We start from the raw sequence: 17,423 nt of genomic DNA on the forward strand, positions 1-17,423 counted from the left end.
GTGGGGGAAGATTTTTTTGAAGATCACCCGGATTATAAAGAGGGTATTAAGCCTGTGTTCACACTTGTGCGATCTCTGACATGGCATGCGATTCACACCCACACCTCAGGTGCCGATCACATACGATGTCTGAGCAATACGAGTTCATCCCAATGCTGCACACACACGATCGCACATTCCGACAACAAAATCCATGGATTTATTTCCGACGGATGTTGGCTTAAACTTGTCTTGAAAACACACGGTCAGACAAATTTAGTTGGAAATTCCGATCTCCAAGAACGCGGTGACGTAAAACACATATGACGAGCCGAGAAAAATGAAGTTCAATAGCCAGTGCAGCTCTTCCGCTCGATTCTAAGCATGCGTGGAACTTTGTGCGTCGGAATTGTGTACACACGATCGGAATTTACGACAATGGATTTTGTTGTCGGAAAATTTGAGAACCAGCTCTCAAATTTTGTGTGATGGAAATTCCGATGGAAAATATCTGACGGAAAATCCGACCGTGTGTATGCGGCATTACATTCGCACAGAAAAAGGACTTGTTTTTCCCGCACTAGAATCGGATCGCATGGGTGTTCTCACCTATGCGATCCGATTCCTGTGTGAGTTCACAGTTCGCACTGCGATCTGAAAACCGATCTGGGGGTGTCATTCAGGGCCGGTTCACACTGCAGCAGTGTGGGAACCCTGCGAATCCACTGCGGGTTCCCGCATCGCATGTCTCCCGGCAGCAGTTCACACTTCTCTATGCAAACTGCGGTGAGTGTCAAGTGAAAGTTAATGACACCCCCAAATCAGTTCGCATATCGCAGTGCAAACAGCAAATTCAGACAAAAATCGGATCGCATGGGTGTGAACACCCATGGGATCTGATTCTGCTGTGGACCAAAAAAAAATAAAAGGGTCCTGTGCGAGTTTGGTCATAATGCGATTTCAGACATACTATCTGTATGGCTGAGATCGCATCGCACTGAGATCGCATGTGATTTGCACTGCAGTGTGGTACAGATCACATCCGATTTCAGACGTCACTGCATTGTGAACCGGCCCCAACAATGTATTGACACTCGCAGTGGGTAGCAGAAAGCGGTGTGAACTGTCTGCGGGAGAAGTGCGGGAACCGGCGTTGGAATTGCGCTGTTTTCCACATCGCACCAGTGTGAACCCAGGCTAAAGGTGGGAATGAGAGGCTGGATGGAAGAGTGTATAAAAAAAAAAAAAAAACCCAGGGCAGTGAAGTTTCTCCTTAAAGATGTGTAATCCCAACATTTTCTATTCCTGATAAGTGTCTGCGGTACCATGTACTTGTATGAGAGTCTCCTGTTCTCTTTGTATTTCTTCCTTTGTGTGAAATCCCCGGTGTTCCTGCCAGTCCCTCTGCTTTCCTATTAAAACCTGACCACACTAAGCAGGAAGACACATCCTCCCTGGAATTGTGCCCGTCAACCATGACGGTTCAAGTGAAAAGGGCCGCTCTGCGAACACCCCGCAATCATGTGACATGCATGTGTTTGCGGCGCACTAGTGTGGCACTCAGGAAGTTAAAGCAGGTAGTGAGGAGACAACCTGTCAAATGCTCTCTGAAGAGTGATCCGGACAAGGATCACTGTTCAGAAACCAAAGCACATGTGAACCAACCCTAAAAGTGTGGAAGGAATGGGGCGTGGCCGGGATGGTGGACTGAGCAGACGTGTTTGCAGAGCTCTCCTGGAGTGAGATCCGTTAAACTAATCCGTACTGACTGACCAAGTGGATCGAGAGGATCCTGTCACACCTGGATGCCTTCTAAAAGCTTCGGAAGTCAGAAAAGGGGTAAGAGGCTGAAATTCCCCCAGAATATACCTGCAGAGACTTCCCCGATCTCTGGAACCCGAGGCTCTCCGGCGCACCTAACCAATATGGCGTCGCAAACGGACCACGAGGAGGACGCTCTCCCTGCACCTCCAGGCATTCCAGAGGTTATGGCGGCCATCACCCTGTGCCAAACTGCTTTGACCTCTAAGATTGAGGAGGTCCAAATGGATGTTGGGCTAATTCGACAAGACCTCGATAAGATCAGGTCTCGAGTCTCCGAAACAGAGCGGCGAGTGGGGGAAGTGGAGGACGTAACGGCGGAGCATGCGACTTCCATCAGAGCCCTACAGACGAAGGTTAGGGCCCTCGAATATAGAGCGGAGGACGCCGAGAATAGAAGCCGCCGGAACAACCTCAGGATTGTGGGCCTTCCAGAGGGGGTCGAGGGAAGATCCCCTGCCTTGTTTACAGAAGATTTCCTCCGCGCCCTCCTGCCGGCTGCCAAACTTTCGCCTCACTTTGCCGTAGAACGGGCTCACCGCGTCCCCGCCAGGCCTGGACCTGAAGGAGCCCCACCCAGAACCTTTATCCTCCGGCTGCTCAACTACAGAGATCGTGATGAGCTGCTGCGAGCGGCGCGAATGGCTGGGGAGCTTCCGTACCGCAATGTAAAGATCCTATTGTTCCCAGATTACACCATGGAGACCCAGAGACAGCGCCGATCTTTCGACAGCGTCAAGGCCGCCATGCGAACCAAGGGGTTGAAGTACAGCGTCTTGTTTCCGGCGAAACTCCGAGTAGTGGATGGTGAGACCGTGCGATTCTTCGTCAATCCAAAGGAAGCTGCCGCGTGGCTTGAAACACTCCCTCCGTAGGACTACCGAGCCCAGCATGCTGATGTGAGAATAATCTGCCTTCAGTTTCTTGAATCGCCCTACACTACTGGGTTGGATAAGCTTTTCTCCTTGGAACTGTGCCCACTTTCCCTTCACTTATGCAGGAAAATTTTTTTTTTTTTTTTTTCTCTTTTTTGTTGTTTTATATATCCTGGGTGGAGGAAGTGGGGAAAAGGCATAATTAGACCCTTGGTACGCTTTGAAAATGCGAGACTCTCAGACCCTTGGGGTCTAGTGGATAACTGTAACCCTCATTACCCCCGAGTTTATCTAAGGCTTATCGAACAGAACTCTGAAGTGTGTACCCCTGCTCATCAGGTGACATTATCCCTATATCAGTATATAACACTCCAATGGCTCTGAAAAAGGAGAAAAAGAGCAAACCCCTGTGAGACTATATTTTTGTTTTGTTTTTTTTTGAGTTTTTTATTTCCCTAATTCTGTTTTGGGACTTTATGTGAGTTACTGGATGTGTAGATCCCTGTCTGGTCACACGTCCCCAACCTGAGGGAATAGTATGAGAGTAATGAACGTTAAGGGTTCTAAATGCATCTCAATGTTCCGGGGTGCATGGGGTGGGGGGAGGGGTGGTTGGGCAGCTAATGTTCATGGCTGCTGGTTATTATGGGTTTGTAAGTTTACAAGGTTTGATTGGTCTTTCGCTGCTCCCATTTATGGACTAGAGCAGCAATTTAGAGGTGTTGATACTATACATATTGCTGTGCGCATGTTCTCCATGGCCCCGGTGGGGTTAGGTAGTCCCCCTCGAGTTCATCGGACCCCCGGGTCACTAAGAGGAAATATCCTTCATCACTGGGGAAGAGTAGTTAATGGCTAAGTGCTTAAGTCTCCTGGAACGTGAGGGGGCTGAACTCAGCCGTCAAGCGTTCCCTGGTGCTAAACTATTTGAGGAAACTACACCCGCAAGTGTGCATCCTGCAGGAGACACACTTGACGGGTTCCAAAGTTATGAGTCTGAGGAGGGCCTGGATTGGTGAGCACTATCATGCAACTTACTCTAACTATGCCAGAGGGGTCAGCATACTAGTGCATAGATCCCTGCCTTTTCAGCTCATGGAGGTGAAACTTGACCCCGGAGGCAAGTACATTATTCTGCACGCATTAATCTCTGAGATCCCTTATGTAATAGTGGGTGTGTATTTGCCCCCACCTGTAGACGTAGAAGTGATGCATGTATTGATGCAGCAGGTCACAATGTTTAACGTAGATAATGTCCTAATTATAGGGGATTTTAATATGGTGCCTTCCAGAGAGTTGGATAGAATGAATGCTTCGGGACCTCCGCAGGAGGCCCTGTCACGTTGGGCGACCGCCTTCCACATGACCGATGTCTGGCGTCATTTCCATCCGTCAGACAGGGAATATACTTGTCTCTCCGCCACATACCGGACCATGTCACGTATTGATTTGGCATATGTCTCACCAGCTATGTTGCGGAGAGTGGTATCGACTCAGATTCTGTCGCGGGGGATATCTGATCACGCCCCCCTGTCCATCACAGTTAGGACCTCATATGAGGGAGGCGGGAGGGTATGGCGCTTATCCAAATACTGGATTGAAGACCCTGAGATTCAGGAAGAGATACCAGAAGGGCTGTGCAATTTTTGGGTGGATAACACAGGTTCCACTGAACCCACAGTATTATGGGATGCCTTTAAGGCCTGGCTCAGGGGTGAATATATCAAACGTATAGCCCAACGGAAGAGGAAATCTGTGCAGTCTCTGAGAGATTTGGAGGAGCAGGCGCGCCTTGGGGAGGCAGAATATGTACGTTCCCCGATACAAGCTAACTATATAACCTGGCAAGACACCCTAAGGGATTTATCCATTGTAAGAGTAGACCTCACCAAGAAATCTATGCTAGAGAGTTCTCAAAGGGTGTTTGAATATGGGGATAAAAACGGTAGGCTGCTGGCCTGGCTGGCTAGGGGGCAACAAGCAACGACCCATATTGGCAGACTGCGAGGGCTGGATGGCCGTCTACTGACGACACCCAGTGATATTAGTGCTAGGTTCCTAGAATTCTATCAAAACCTGTACTCATCGAGGGTGGCTTATGGGGAAGGTGAGCTGCTGCAGTATTTGGATCAAGTCTCGCTGCCTACCTTAGAGCCGGAAAAAAGAGAGATGCTAGAGGAAGACATTTCCTTAGAGGAGGTTCAGGAGGCGATGGGTGTTATGCAATCAGGGAAGGCCCCGGGTCCCGATGGAATCCCTATTGATTTTTACTCCACCTTTCAAGAACTGCTGGCGCCCCGGCTTACCTTACTATTGAAACAATTTGCGGAGCAAGGTTCCCTTCCTGAGTCGATGGCAGACGCGATAGTGGTCTTGGTGCCCAAACCCGGCAAGAGCCCAGAAGAATGCGCCTCATACAGGCCAATTTCGTTAATTAACGCGGACGCCAAACTGCTAGCAAAAATATTGGCTATTCGTGTGAGTAAGGTCATGGATGATTTGATCCATATAGACCAGACTGGGTTCATGACGGGGAAGGGCACCGACATTAACATCCGTCGTTTATTTCTTAACCTAGCCACCCCACATGACAATGGAGGTACAAGAGTCATAGCCTCTCTGGACGCAGAGAAGGCTTTTGATTCCGTAGAATGGGGGTATCTTTGGGAAGTCCTTATTAGATTTGGGTTCGGACCCAAATTCCTTCATTGGCTGGGCCTACTGTATCAAAAACCTAGAGCGAGGATTTGCGTAAATAATACCCTCTCGGACTCCTTTCTCCTCCAGAGGGGAACTCGTCAGGGGTGCCCATTATCCCCTAGCCTATTTGCGTTGGCCTTGGAGCCCTTGGCAATAGCGGTCAGAGAATCGAGTCGTATTGTGGGACTCAGGGTTGGCCCTCTGGAGGAGAAAATATCCCTATACGCGGATGACACCCTGCTATATTTACATGATGCCGGCGCATCGTTATCTGCAGCACTTGAGACCTTTGATGAATTTGGTAAATATTCAGGGATCCGTATTAACTGGTCCAAATCCGCGCTGTTCCCGCTAGATGACCATGCCAAAGCTGGGGGAATGCAGTCCCCCTTGCCGTGGGTGGAGGAGTTTGTATACTTGGGGATCAAGGTGGGAAGGGACTTACGGGCTTTTCAACGCCTCAATCTACAACCGATAGTGACACGACTTAAAGATCACTGTTCCCGCTGGGCTAAGCTGCCCCTTAATCTTCTGGGGCGCATAAACATCATAAAGATGATCTATCTCCCAAAGTTCAACTATATCTTCAGAAATTGCCCGGTATGGATACCCCATTCTTTTTTCAGAGACATAAATAACTGCATTGGCAACTTTCTATGGAATGGGGCTCCCCCTCGATTAGCTAGACAGACCCTGTGGCTTCCTGTGAGTAGTGGAGGCCTGGCCTTGCCTAATTTCTTAGTGTACTACTGGGCAGCGATGCTTGTCACGGTCAGATGGTGGATGGAACAATCGAGAGCTAATGCAGCGACTTGTCTGGAAGCAAATATAGTAGGTTCTCTCAATGAACTAAGCAATCTAGTGTATAGGGGCTCAGCGGCATATCCATCTCTCCCAACGCCGACTCAGGCGACCTTGAGGGTTTGGAAGGTGGCCAGACGTAGATTCCAGCACTCGAATAGGTGGTCCCCTTATTGTCCATTGTGGGGGAACCCCGAACTCCCCCACTACAGGACGATTCCTGACCCACAGATCTGGGCACGCTATGGAATTAAGGTGCTGCGAGACGTAGTACAAGACGGCTCCCTTATCACATTTCATGCCCTGGCTAACAAATATGGCTTACCGGCTTGGATGGCCTTCCGTTATCAACAATTGAGACATGCAACTAGAGCTCAGTTTCCGGCGCCCCCCAATCTTGAGACAGATCCTGTAGAGGAGCTGTTGGCGCAGGAGTCCCTCAAAAAACCTCTCTCCGCCTTATACCTAACTCTCCTCCAGTTAGACTCACCTAAAATGGATGCTCTCTGGGAAAAATGGAAGGTAGACCTACCTGAATTGGATAGAGAAACTTGGGAGGAATGTTTTGAAAATAACGCTAAAATAGTGATATCCTCTAGGGACAAATTAATACAAACCAAATTTCTGCACAGGGTATACTATACGCCTCGGAGGCTGCACAGAATCTTCCCGTCTCGCTCTCCCGACTGCCCGCGGTGTCACTCCTCAGAAGGCACTTACCTTCATATGTTTAGGTCTTGTCCCAGGCTGTCGAGGTTTTGGGCTTCGGTGGGAGAGTGGTTTAAAATCCGCCTTCAGCTGGACGCCCCCCTGACGGCGGAGCTGGCACTGCTGGGGGTGCAGGATGACGAGCAACGACCTAGGTATACTAAGATATTGATCTCGCTTTTACTTTTTTATGCAAAAAAAGAGATTCTGCTGAAATGGACTTCCCGGTTACCACCAACGGTGGAGGCATGGGAAAAATCAGTCAATGCGACTCTCCCATTATATAAATTGACGTACATAAGTAGAGGGTGTCCCTTGAAATATGAAAAAATTTGGAGACCATGGACTGATCCCATGTAATGGGAGGCTTCCTGATATGTGTTTGATACGGATGCGCTGACCTTGTGGCCTGTCTGCCTCTTCCCCCCTCCCCCCCCGGAGACCTACTAAATTTCTACTATGTAAAGGAAGTTTACATTGCGTGTGGAGGAGAGTACTAGTGTACACTCAGGTATATATTATATGACAATACAGAATACGATATTGCAATGGTTTTACCTGTTATAATGTCAGCGTGAAATGTATGTATCATGACATGATTTTTTTTTTCTCAATAAAGACCAACCTTGTTGTTAAAAAAAAAAAAAAAAAAAAGTGTGGAAGGAGTGAAGCTCAAATGCCGCGTACACACAATCGGAAATTCCGCCAGCAAAAGCCCGATGTGAGCTTTTGGTCAGAAATTCCGACCGTGTGTATGCTCCATCGGACTTTTGCTGGCGGAATTCCTGCCAGCAAAAGATTGAAAGCAGGTTCTCTATTTTTCAGTTGGAAAAAGTTCCGATTGGAAATTCCGATCGTCTACCAATTCCGACGCGCAAAATTCCTACACATGCTCGGAAACAATTTGACGCATGCTCGGAAGCACTGAACTTCATTTTTGTGTTGCACGTCACCGCGTTCTTGACGGTCGAAAGTTCAGAGAACTTGTGTGCCCTTGTGCATGCAAGGCAAGCTTGAGCGGAATTCCGTCGAAAATTCTGCTCGTGTGTACGGGGCAAAAGTCTACATTACAATGGCGAGGCGCTCCATATGGCGTGAAGAGCTGATTGTTTACATTGGAGTCCCAGCGCTGAGCTGCATGCGGTCTGTCTATATAAGTGAATGGAGATGTGGAGGCGCCATGGACGGGCATGTGGCATCGAATGAAGACCCTGTGTACCCCTTAAGCCCCCCCCCCGTACATGATCAGAAAATCGTCCAAAAAAAAAAATATCGCTTTCAAAGTGATCGTACGATAATCTGATTGGCTCTGGAAACGTTGTGTACTAACAATCATGACAGTTCATCTGATATATACGATCGGACACGAAATTTTCTTCGTACGATACCAGATTGTAAGATTTTCATTTAATCAGTACAGTTGTCATTCGAAAATACAATGCAAATACACTACAACACGACATCACTTCCAAACATCACTTTATTCTATCATGAGACAATTTTCGTAACTTTAGTAAACTCTTCATTTTTGATACGAGACTAACGTGCAAAGAGAAAAAAAAAAGACGATCCTTCGTCCGATAATCTCATCATGTATAGCAGGCGTTACTTCCAAACTCAGCACAGGTGAGCAAAAACGGCAGCTGTGTCTCCATACATGAAACTCAACACTACAAACAGATAAACGTCCCATCACACTGTGCGGGGCTCAGCACCCATGTGACCGCACATAAAATCACACGTCTTCCCGCAACACGCGAAAACAAGCAGCAAACACACGTGTATTCACACCCACCAAAGTGCAACGCACTGCAATATAATGCTGATTGTTGTGAAGCGATTTCAAAAATCACATCTGCACCTTTATTGCACGTTTCACACAAATATGGCTGCCCATTGATATTAATAGGCTGCCCTAAAAAACGAGACGTGGGAAGACACACACACTCAGATACACCTCAGGGGGAGCAAGTCCTCAATAAAGTGAAAAGGGAATGTGAGATTCTTTGCTCTGCACAGGACTCCCTACTGAATTGTACGATCGTCCCTTCCTACAAAGTGCAACACATGGCACAGCGCTACTCTCATGTATATGGGGCCCCGTATTCCACATTAGGGGCCCCACACTTGGTGACAGCAAAGTGTACAAACCTGATCAGAGATGAGGGGTCATGAATGGAGCTCCTACTACAGAGAGATCACCCCCCCCCCAGGATGATCACATACAGAAGTGGGTGACCCCCATTATTACTACACTGGGGGTGACCCCAATCACTACACATTATTATACAGGGGGGCCCCGCCATTACTACAAATTTACAGGGGGCGCCCACCATTACTACACATTATTATACAGGGGGGCCCCGCCATTACTACACATTATTATACAGGGGGGCCCCACCATTACTACACATTATTATACAGGGGGGCCCCGCCATTACGACAAATTATTATACAGGGGGGCCCCGCCATTACGACAAATTATTATACAGGGGGGCCCCGCCATTACGACAAATTATTATACAGGGGGGCCCCGCCATTACGACACATTATTATACAGGGGGGCCCCGCCATTATGACACATTATTATACAGGGGGGCCCCGCCATTACGACACATTATTATACAGGGGGGCCCCGCCATTACTACAAATTATTATACAGGGGGGCCCCGCCATTACTACAAATTATTATACAGGGGGGCCCCGCCATTACGACAAATTATTATACAGGGGGGCCCCGCCATTACTACAAATTATTATACAGGGGGGCCCCGCCATTACGACAAATTATTATACAGGGGGGCCCCGCCATTACTACAAATTATTATACAGGGGGGCCCCGCCATTACGACAAATTATTATACAGGGGGGCCCCGCCATTACGACACATTATTATACAGGGCGGATCCCATCATTACCTTGAAGGATGACCCCATTATTACACAGGGGTGACCCCATTATTAAAACACAGGGGAGACCCCCTATATAATAATGTGTAGCAATGGCGGCTTCCCCTCTGTATTTTAATGTTTAGTCACTGACGACCTCCCCCTCCCATCACTACACAGGGGTGACCCCATCACTACACAGGGGTGACCTTACATTAATATATAGGGTAACCCCCCCATCACTACACAGGGCTGACCCCCATAACACAGCAGTAACCCCAGATTAACATACAGGGGTAACCCCCCCCCCCACATCACTACTCAGAGTTGACCCCCATTATTACACATCACTACACAGGGGTGACCCTACATTAGTACACAGGGGTGACCCCATTATTACACATAACTACACAGGGTTGACCCCCATAACACAGCGGTGACCCCACATTAGTACACAGGGGTGACCCCATCACTACACAGGGGTGACCCCGTTATTACACAACTACACAGGGGTGACCCCATCACTACACAGAGCTGACCCCCATAACACAGCGGTGACCCCACATTAACATACAGGGGTAAACCCCCCCCCACATCACTACTCAGAGTTGACCCCCATTATTACACATCACTGCACAGGGGTGACCCCACATTAGTACACAGGGTTGCCCCCCATTATTACAGATAACCCCCACATAATACAAGGTGACCCCCCCCCCCCCATTATTACACATGGGTGACCCCCAGTAGAGAAAGTTACATAGAGGTGATAGGGGGAGGACTGAACCATGTACAGGTGAGGGGGGGGGGGTCCCCGGTACACACTTACCCCATGGTGATGGGTAGTCAGGCAGCTGCGGGTGATAACCAGCGGGAGGACTCGGTGTCTCTCCGGCTCTCAGCGGATCACACATGCGGCTCTCATCAGTTGATCGTCACGGAGCTCCAGCCGGCACCGGGCTGAGTGTGATCCCGGGAAGGAGAGGCGGAGTCCCGGGGATCTAGTGTGCTCCGTCCCCCGCCATCCTCCTCCTCCGGTGATCAGGGTTAGTGGATCTCTCCCGTGTTCTCCGCTCTGATCGCACTGTGTGGATGAAGTGAGAAGACCGGCGGAGAGCAGCCCCGGCATCCCTTTAGATGGGACTCCTCCGGGGGGCCGCTAGGTGGCGCTGGAGAGATAGAGACAGACCGAGCCGATAACTGATCGATCACTGCCAGCCTTAAAGGGGAACTCCACCCTGATCATCACAGGTGACAGAATGAGAGAAACAGAAAATAGAAGAGGAACAAATGATTTTCCAAATTAAAGTTTTCTCTTTTTATAACTTTTGTTTCCGGTCCCTGAGTTCCTTTTCCTCTTATCTATCCTGGATGATCGATATCAGCCCTCAAGAAAGTCCACACGCTCGCATTTTGAGGGCTCCCTGGGAGCCGGGTGGGGATGGGGAATGGGGGGGCACCGCCGATCACAGAGGGGAAGAGATTAGAGCCGCCTCTGGATGATCAGATCAGGGACCGTTACAACTTTCCTCTCCATAACTGCGTGTTCCCCCGCCGTGCGCCGTCACATAAGCCCCTCCCCCTTTTCCAGGACTTTGATAGACAGATCACCCGTCCAATCCTTTGACCGAGCTAGGGGGAGGGGCTTATGTGACGGCGCGCGGCGGGGGAACACGCAGGTATGGAGAGGAAAGTTGTAACGGTCCCTGATCTGATCATCCAGAGGCGGCTCTAATCTCTTCCCCTCCACAGGTAGGCTACACATGTTGGGTCACGGGCTGTACAAGGTTGGGTCACGGGCTGTACAAGGTAGGGTCACGGGCTGTGTGGTTGGGTCACGGGCTGTACACGGTAAGCTGCGCGCGGTTGGGACGCGGGCTGTACACGGTAAGCTGCACACGGTGGGTCACGGGCTGCGCGGTTGGGTCACGGGCTGCGCGGTTGGGTCACGGGCTGCGCGGTTGGGTCACGGGCTGCGCGGTTGGGTCACGGGCTGCGCGGTTGGGTCACGGGCTGCGCGGTTGGGACACGGGCTGCGCGGTTGGGACACGGGCTGCGCGGTTGGGACACGGGCTGCGCGGTTGGGACACGGGCTGCGCGCGGTGGGTCGCGGGCTGTACACGGTAAGCTGCGCGGTGGGACGCGGGCTGTACACGGTAAGCTGCGCGGTTGGGACACGGGCTGCGCGCGGTGGGACGCGGGCTGTACACGGTAAGCTGCACACCGTGGGTCACGGGCTGCGCGGTTGGGTCACGGGCTGCGCGGTTGGTGGGTCGCGGGCTGTACACGGTAAGCTGCGCGGTTGGGACACGGGCTGCGCGCGGTGGGTCGCGGGCTGTACACGGTAAGCTGCACACCGTGGGTCGCGGGCTGCGCGGTTGGGTCGCGGGCTGCGCGCGGTGGGACGCGGGCTGTACACGGTAAGCTGCACACCGTGGGTCACGGGCTGCGCACGGTAAGCTGCACACCGTGGGTCACGGGCTGCGCACGGTAAGCTGCGCACGGTGGGTCACGGGCTGCGCGCGGTGGGTCGCGGGCTGTACACGGTAAGCTGCGCGGTTGGGACACGGGCTGCGCGCGGTGGGACGCGGGCTGTACACGGTAAGCTGCACACCGTGGGTCACGGGCTGCGCGGTTGGGTCACGGGCTGCGCGGTTGGTGGGTCGCGGGCTGTACACGGTAAGCTGCGCGGTTGGGACACGGGCTGCGCGCGGTGGGTCGCGGGCTGTACACGGTAAGCTGCACACCGTGGGTCGCGGGCTGCGCGCGGTTGGGTCGCGGGCTGCGCGCGGTTGGGTCGCGGGCTGCGCGCGGTTGGGTCGCGGGCTGCGCGCGGTTGGGTCGCGGGCTGCGCGCGGTGGGTCGCGGGCTGTACACGGTAAGCTGCGCGGTTGGGACACGGGCTGCGCGCGGTGGGACGCGGGCTGCGCACGGTAAGCTGCACACCGTGGGTCACGGGCTGCGCACGGTAAGCTGCACACCGTGGGTCACGGGCTGCGCACGGTAAGCTGCACACCGTGGGTCACGGGCTGCGCACGGTAAGCTGCGCACGGTGGGTCACGGGCTGCGCGGTTGGGACACGGGCTGCGCGCGGTGGGTCGCGGGCTGTACACGGTAAGCTGCGCGGTTGGGACACGGGCTGCGCGCGGTGGGACGCGGGCTGTACACGGTAAGCTGCACACCGTGGGTCACGGGCTGCGCGCGGTGGGTCGCGGGCTGTACACGGTAACCTGCACACGGTGGGTCACGGGCTGCGCGGTTGGGTCACGGGCTGCGCGGTTGGGTCACGGGCTGCGCGGTTGGGTCACGGGCTGCGCGGTTGGGACACGGGCTGCGCGGTTGGTGGGTCGCGGGCTGTACACGGTAAGCTGCGCGGTTGGGACACGGGCTGCGCGCGGTGGGTCGCGGGCTGTACACGGTAAGCTGCACACCGTGGGTCACGGGCTGCGCGGTTGGGTCACGGGCTGCGCGGTTGGGTCACGGGCTGCGCGGTTGGGTCACGGGCTGCGCGGTTGGGTCACGGGCTGCGCGGTTGGGACACGGGCTGCGCGGTTGGGACACGGGCTGCGCGGTTGGGACACGGGCTGCGCGGTTGGGACACGGGCTGCGCGCGGTGGGTCGCGGGCTGTACACGGTAAGCTGCGCGGTTGGGACACGGGCTGCGCGCGGTGGGACGCGGGCTGTACACGGTAAGCTGCGCGGTTGGGACACGGGCTGCGCGCGGTGGGACGCGGGCTGTACACGGTAAGCTGCACACCGTGGGTCGCGGGCTGCGCGGTTGGGTCGCGGGCTGCGCGGTTGGGACGCGGGCTGCGCGCGGTTGGGTCGCGGGCTGCGCGCGGTTGGGTCGCGGGCTGCGCGCGGTTGGGTCGCGGGCTGCGCGCGGTTGGTTAGCGGGCTGCGCGCGGTTGGTTAGCGGGCTGCGCGCGGTGGGTCGCGGGCTGCGCGCGGTGGGTCGCGGGCTGTACACGGTAAGCTGCGCGGTTGGGACACGGGCTGCGCGCGGTGGGACGCGGGCTGTACACGGTAAGCTGCACACCGTGGGTCACGGGCTGCGCACGGTAAGCTGCACACGGTGGGTCACGGGCTGCGCGCGGTGGGTCGCGGGCTGTACACGGTAAGCTGCGCGGTTGGGACACGGGCTGCGCGCGGTGGGACGCGGGCTGTACACGGTAAGCTGCACACCGTGGGTCACGGGCTGCGCGCGGTGGGTCGCGGGCTGTACACGGTAACCTGCACACGGTGGGTCACGGGCTGCGCGGTTGGGTCACGGGCTGCGCGGTTGGTGGGTCGCGGGCTGTACACGGTAAGCTGCGCGGTTGGGACACGGGCTGCGCGCGGTGGGTCGCGGGCTGTACACGGTAAGCTGCACACCGTGGGTCACGGGCTGCGCGGTTGGGACGCGGGCTGCGCGGTTGGGACGCGGGCTGCGCGCGGTGGGTCGCGGGCTGTACACGGTAAGCTGCGCGGTTGGGACACGGGCTGCGTGCGGTGGGACGCGGGCTGTACACGGTAAGCTGCACACCGTGGGTCACGGGCTGCGCACGGTAAGCTGCACACGGTGGGTCACGGGCTGCGCGGTTGGGTCACGGGCTGCGCGGTTGGGACACGGGCTGCGCGGTTGGTGGGTCGCGGGCTGTACACGGTAAGCTGCGCGGTTGGGACACGGGCTGCACGCGGTGGGTCGCGGGCTGTACACGGTAAGCTGCGCGCGGTTGGGTCACGGGCTGCGCGGTTGGGTCACGGGCTGCGCGGTTGGGTCACGGGCTGCGCGGTTGGGACACGGGCTGCGCGGTTGGGACACGGGCTGCGCGGTTGGGACACGGGCTGCGCGCGGTGGGTCGCGGGCTGCGCGCGGTGGGTCGCGGGCTGCGCGCGGTGGGTCGCGGGCTGTACACGGTAAGCTGCGCGGTTGGGACACGGGCTGCGCGCGGTGGGTCGCGGGCTGCGCACGGTAAGCTGCACACCGTGGGTCACGGGCTGCGCACGGTAAGCTGCACACGGTGGGTCACGGGCTGCGCGGCTGGGTCACGGGCTGCGCGGCTGGGTCACGGGCTGCGCGGCTGGGTCACGGGCTGCGCGGCTGGGTCACGGGCTGCGCGGCTGGGTCACGGGCTGCGCGGTTGGGACACGGGCTGCGCGGTTGGTGGGTCGCGGGCTGTACACGGTAAGCTGCGCGGTTGGGACACGGGCTGCGCGCGGTGGGTCGCGGGCTGTACACGGTAAGCTGCACACCGTGGGTCACGGGCTGCGCGGTTGGGTCACGGGCTGCGCGGTTGGGTCACGGGCTGTACACGGTAAGCTGCACGTGATGGGACACAGGCTGCATGGTGGGAACAGGCTGCATTGATGGGCATGGATAAAGTTGTTTATATTTTTATAACTTAATTGCACAAAACATTAAAGGGTGATTTCATGAGATAATTTATGAGGGCGGGTTTAGGGGCGGGGCAACTGGTGGCGAGTAACCCTTGAGGCCTGGCTAGTAGCTCAGGACTTGAAATTTTGAGCCCTGATCGATCTCATACATGTGAACGCTCGCAGTATTTTATATGTGATGTTACTGTAACCCCATAACCGCAAATACTCTGCACTGTGTAGGTATTTTCTTATTTAGATTGTATATGTATCACTTAAAAACATCACCAAGGAGATAACAATCTCCAAGTGTGTATATCAATCGATCAATGTTCTTTTTTTTATGTAATAATTGTAATTCCTTATTAAAAATACAAGTAAATACAAGTATACGTCTTCCTTGGTACCAGTAAAGTCCATCATTCCCTTTTGGGTCCTTTTTTCCTTTTCCTTTAAACCTCTTGCTGATGTGTTTACAAGTTTAAGCTCTCATTCCCACGAGGCGGATCCGCTGCCACGGAGTCCGCCAGCTCAGCAGGAGATCTGTCCGTTGATCACCGCTGAGCCGGCGGATGACAGGTCCTTCTCTGCTCACTGAGTGGGGAGGGGCTTGTCGAGCGCCGCTGGTCGCTATGGAGAGATCGGACGAAAACGGACAGCATGTCCGTTTTCGTCGGATCTCACCCGATCCGCCAGGGACGGATGTGAACGTAGGGCCATCCGTCTGATTTTGGCGGATCGGACCGGGTCGGATGTCAGCAGACATGTCACCGCTGACATCCGTCGCTCCATAGCCTTACATGGAGCGCCCGTTCAGGTCTGCTGACAAAACTGACAGGCGGACCTGAACGGTCCGTTCGTGTGAAAGAGGCCTAAATCATTATTTTTTTTCTACAAAATTACTTCTAACCTGCAGACATTATTTTCGTTTTTTTTTTTTTTTTTTTTTTTAGTAGAGAGCCTAGGGCATAACATGGCGATCGTTGCAATTTTTTTATGTCACACGGTATGTGCACAGCGGTCTTTCAAATGCAACTTTTATTTTTTTTGTAAAAAATACATTTTAAAAAAACAAAGTACAATATAGACCCCAATTTTTTGGGGTAAAATGTGAAAGATGATATTACGCTGAGTAAATAGATACCCAACATGTCACGCTTTAAAATAGCGCACACTCGCGGAATGGCAACAAACTACGGTACTTAAAAATCTCCATAGGCGACGCTTTAGATGCATTTACAGGTTACATGTTTAGAGTTAGAGGAGGTCTAGTGCTAGAATTATTGCTCTCACTCGACGTTCGCGGGGATACCTCACATCGCTTTGATAAAGCACAATTCGTGTGCGAAACATGCAAGTCGCTCCTCCCTTGCTTGTACATGTAGTGCTCCTCGTGTTCTTCATGGTTTTATGTTTATAAAGACATTGGGATCTCAGTTTGGTGTGCAGCCAATCCGGACTTTCCTTTCATTAGTGATACCTCACACATGTTACATATGTGGTCGTTTATGCACGCGAGCACAGAGGGACAAGGACCCTTTAAAAAAAGTTCCTATTTATTTTATTTTTTTTATTATTACACTGTCCCTTTTTAATTGTTTTTTTTTATTTTTTTTTTTGTTTCTCACATTTATTTTTGTTACAATAAATCTAAACATGCCTTGTAATAGAAATAAGGATGACAGGTCCTCTTTATGGAGAGATCTGCGGTCAAAAATAACTTTTACCTCCTCATCTTTTAAAACAAAAGATAAAACAAAAAAAAAAAGTTTTTGATCTTTTGCTTTTTTTAAAAAAAAAAAAGATATATTTTTTTTTTTAAGCTCTGAAAGCGTTCCAGCAGCTTATGAGCCACTCGGAACGTTTTCATGAGAAAGCCAGCCAACTGCTGCAAATAGCAATACCGGGGTTATGGCTGATAGCTTCCGCCACAATCCCAGCGAACCACTTGCAATCCGATTTTTTTTTTTATATATATATATATATATATATATATATATATGTGTGTGTGTGTGTGTGTATATTGCGGCCGGCAAGTGGTTAAGCCCCATTCACATCTGAGCGATTCGGAATTGTGGGTACGATGGCGAGCTTCCGCCCACATTTCCAGATCACAGAAAAAATGCACTAAAATATGGAGCACATATTTGTGTGCCATTCATTATTAATGACACCCCACACACATTAAAAAAAAAACAAAAAAAGGGGTGTTAGGTCACATGACACAACACACAAAAAAATGCACCAAAGTCAGCTCTAAAAAAGCGTGCAGGAGATACTTTGGCACGTTGTT

The 17,423-nt window shown here is 52.8% G+C and overlaps 2 protein-coding genes across 2 annotated transcripts in view; one reads left to right on the forward strand and one right to left on the reverse strand.

Moving 5' to 3' along the window:
* The window catches only part of HOMER2 (homer scaffold protein 2), a 287,886-nt gene extending 276,953 nt beyond the window's left edge, over positions 1 to 10,933 (reverse strand). Inside the window, exon 1 of the mRNA XM_073618606.1 lies at positions 10,602 to 10,933. Within this exon, the coding sequence (XP_073474707.1) occupies positions 10,602 to 10,606 (5 nt within the window). The 5' untranslated portion in view covers positions 10,607 to 10,933. The remainder of the gene's footprint in view (positions 1 to 10,601) is intronic.
* A 480-nt stretch (positions 10,934 to 11,413) lies between these two features.
* The window catches only part of LOC141134442 (UPF0235 protein C15orf40 homolog), a 243,228-nt gene continuing 237,218 nt past the window's right edge, over positions 11,414 to 17,423 (forward strand). Inside the window, exon 1 of the mRNA XM_073623984.1 lies at positions 11,414 to 11,524. The gene's annotated coding sequence lies outside the window, so the exon portion shown is untranslated. The remainder of the gene's footprint in view (positions 11,525 to 17,423) is intronic.

Source organism: Aquarana catesbeiana, linkage group LG03 (assembly GCF_042186555.1).
Source record: "Aquarana catesbeiana isolate 2022-GZ linkage group LG03, ASM4218655v1, whole genome shotgun sequence".
Taxonomy (NCBI): Eukaryota; Metazoa; Chordata; class Amphibia; order Anura; family Ranidae; genus Aquarana; species Aquarana catesbeiana.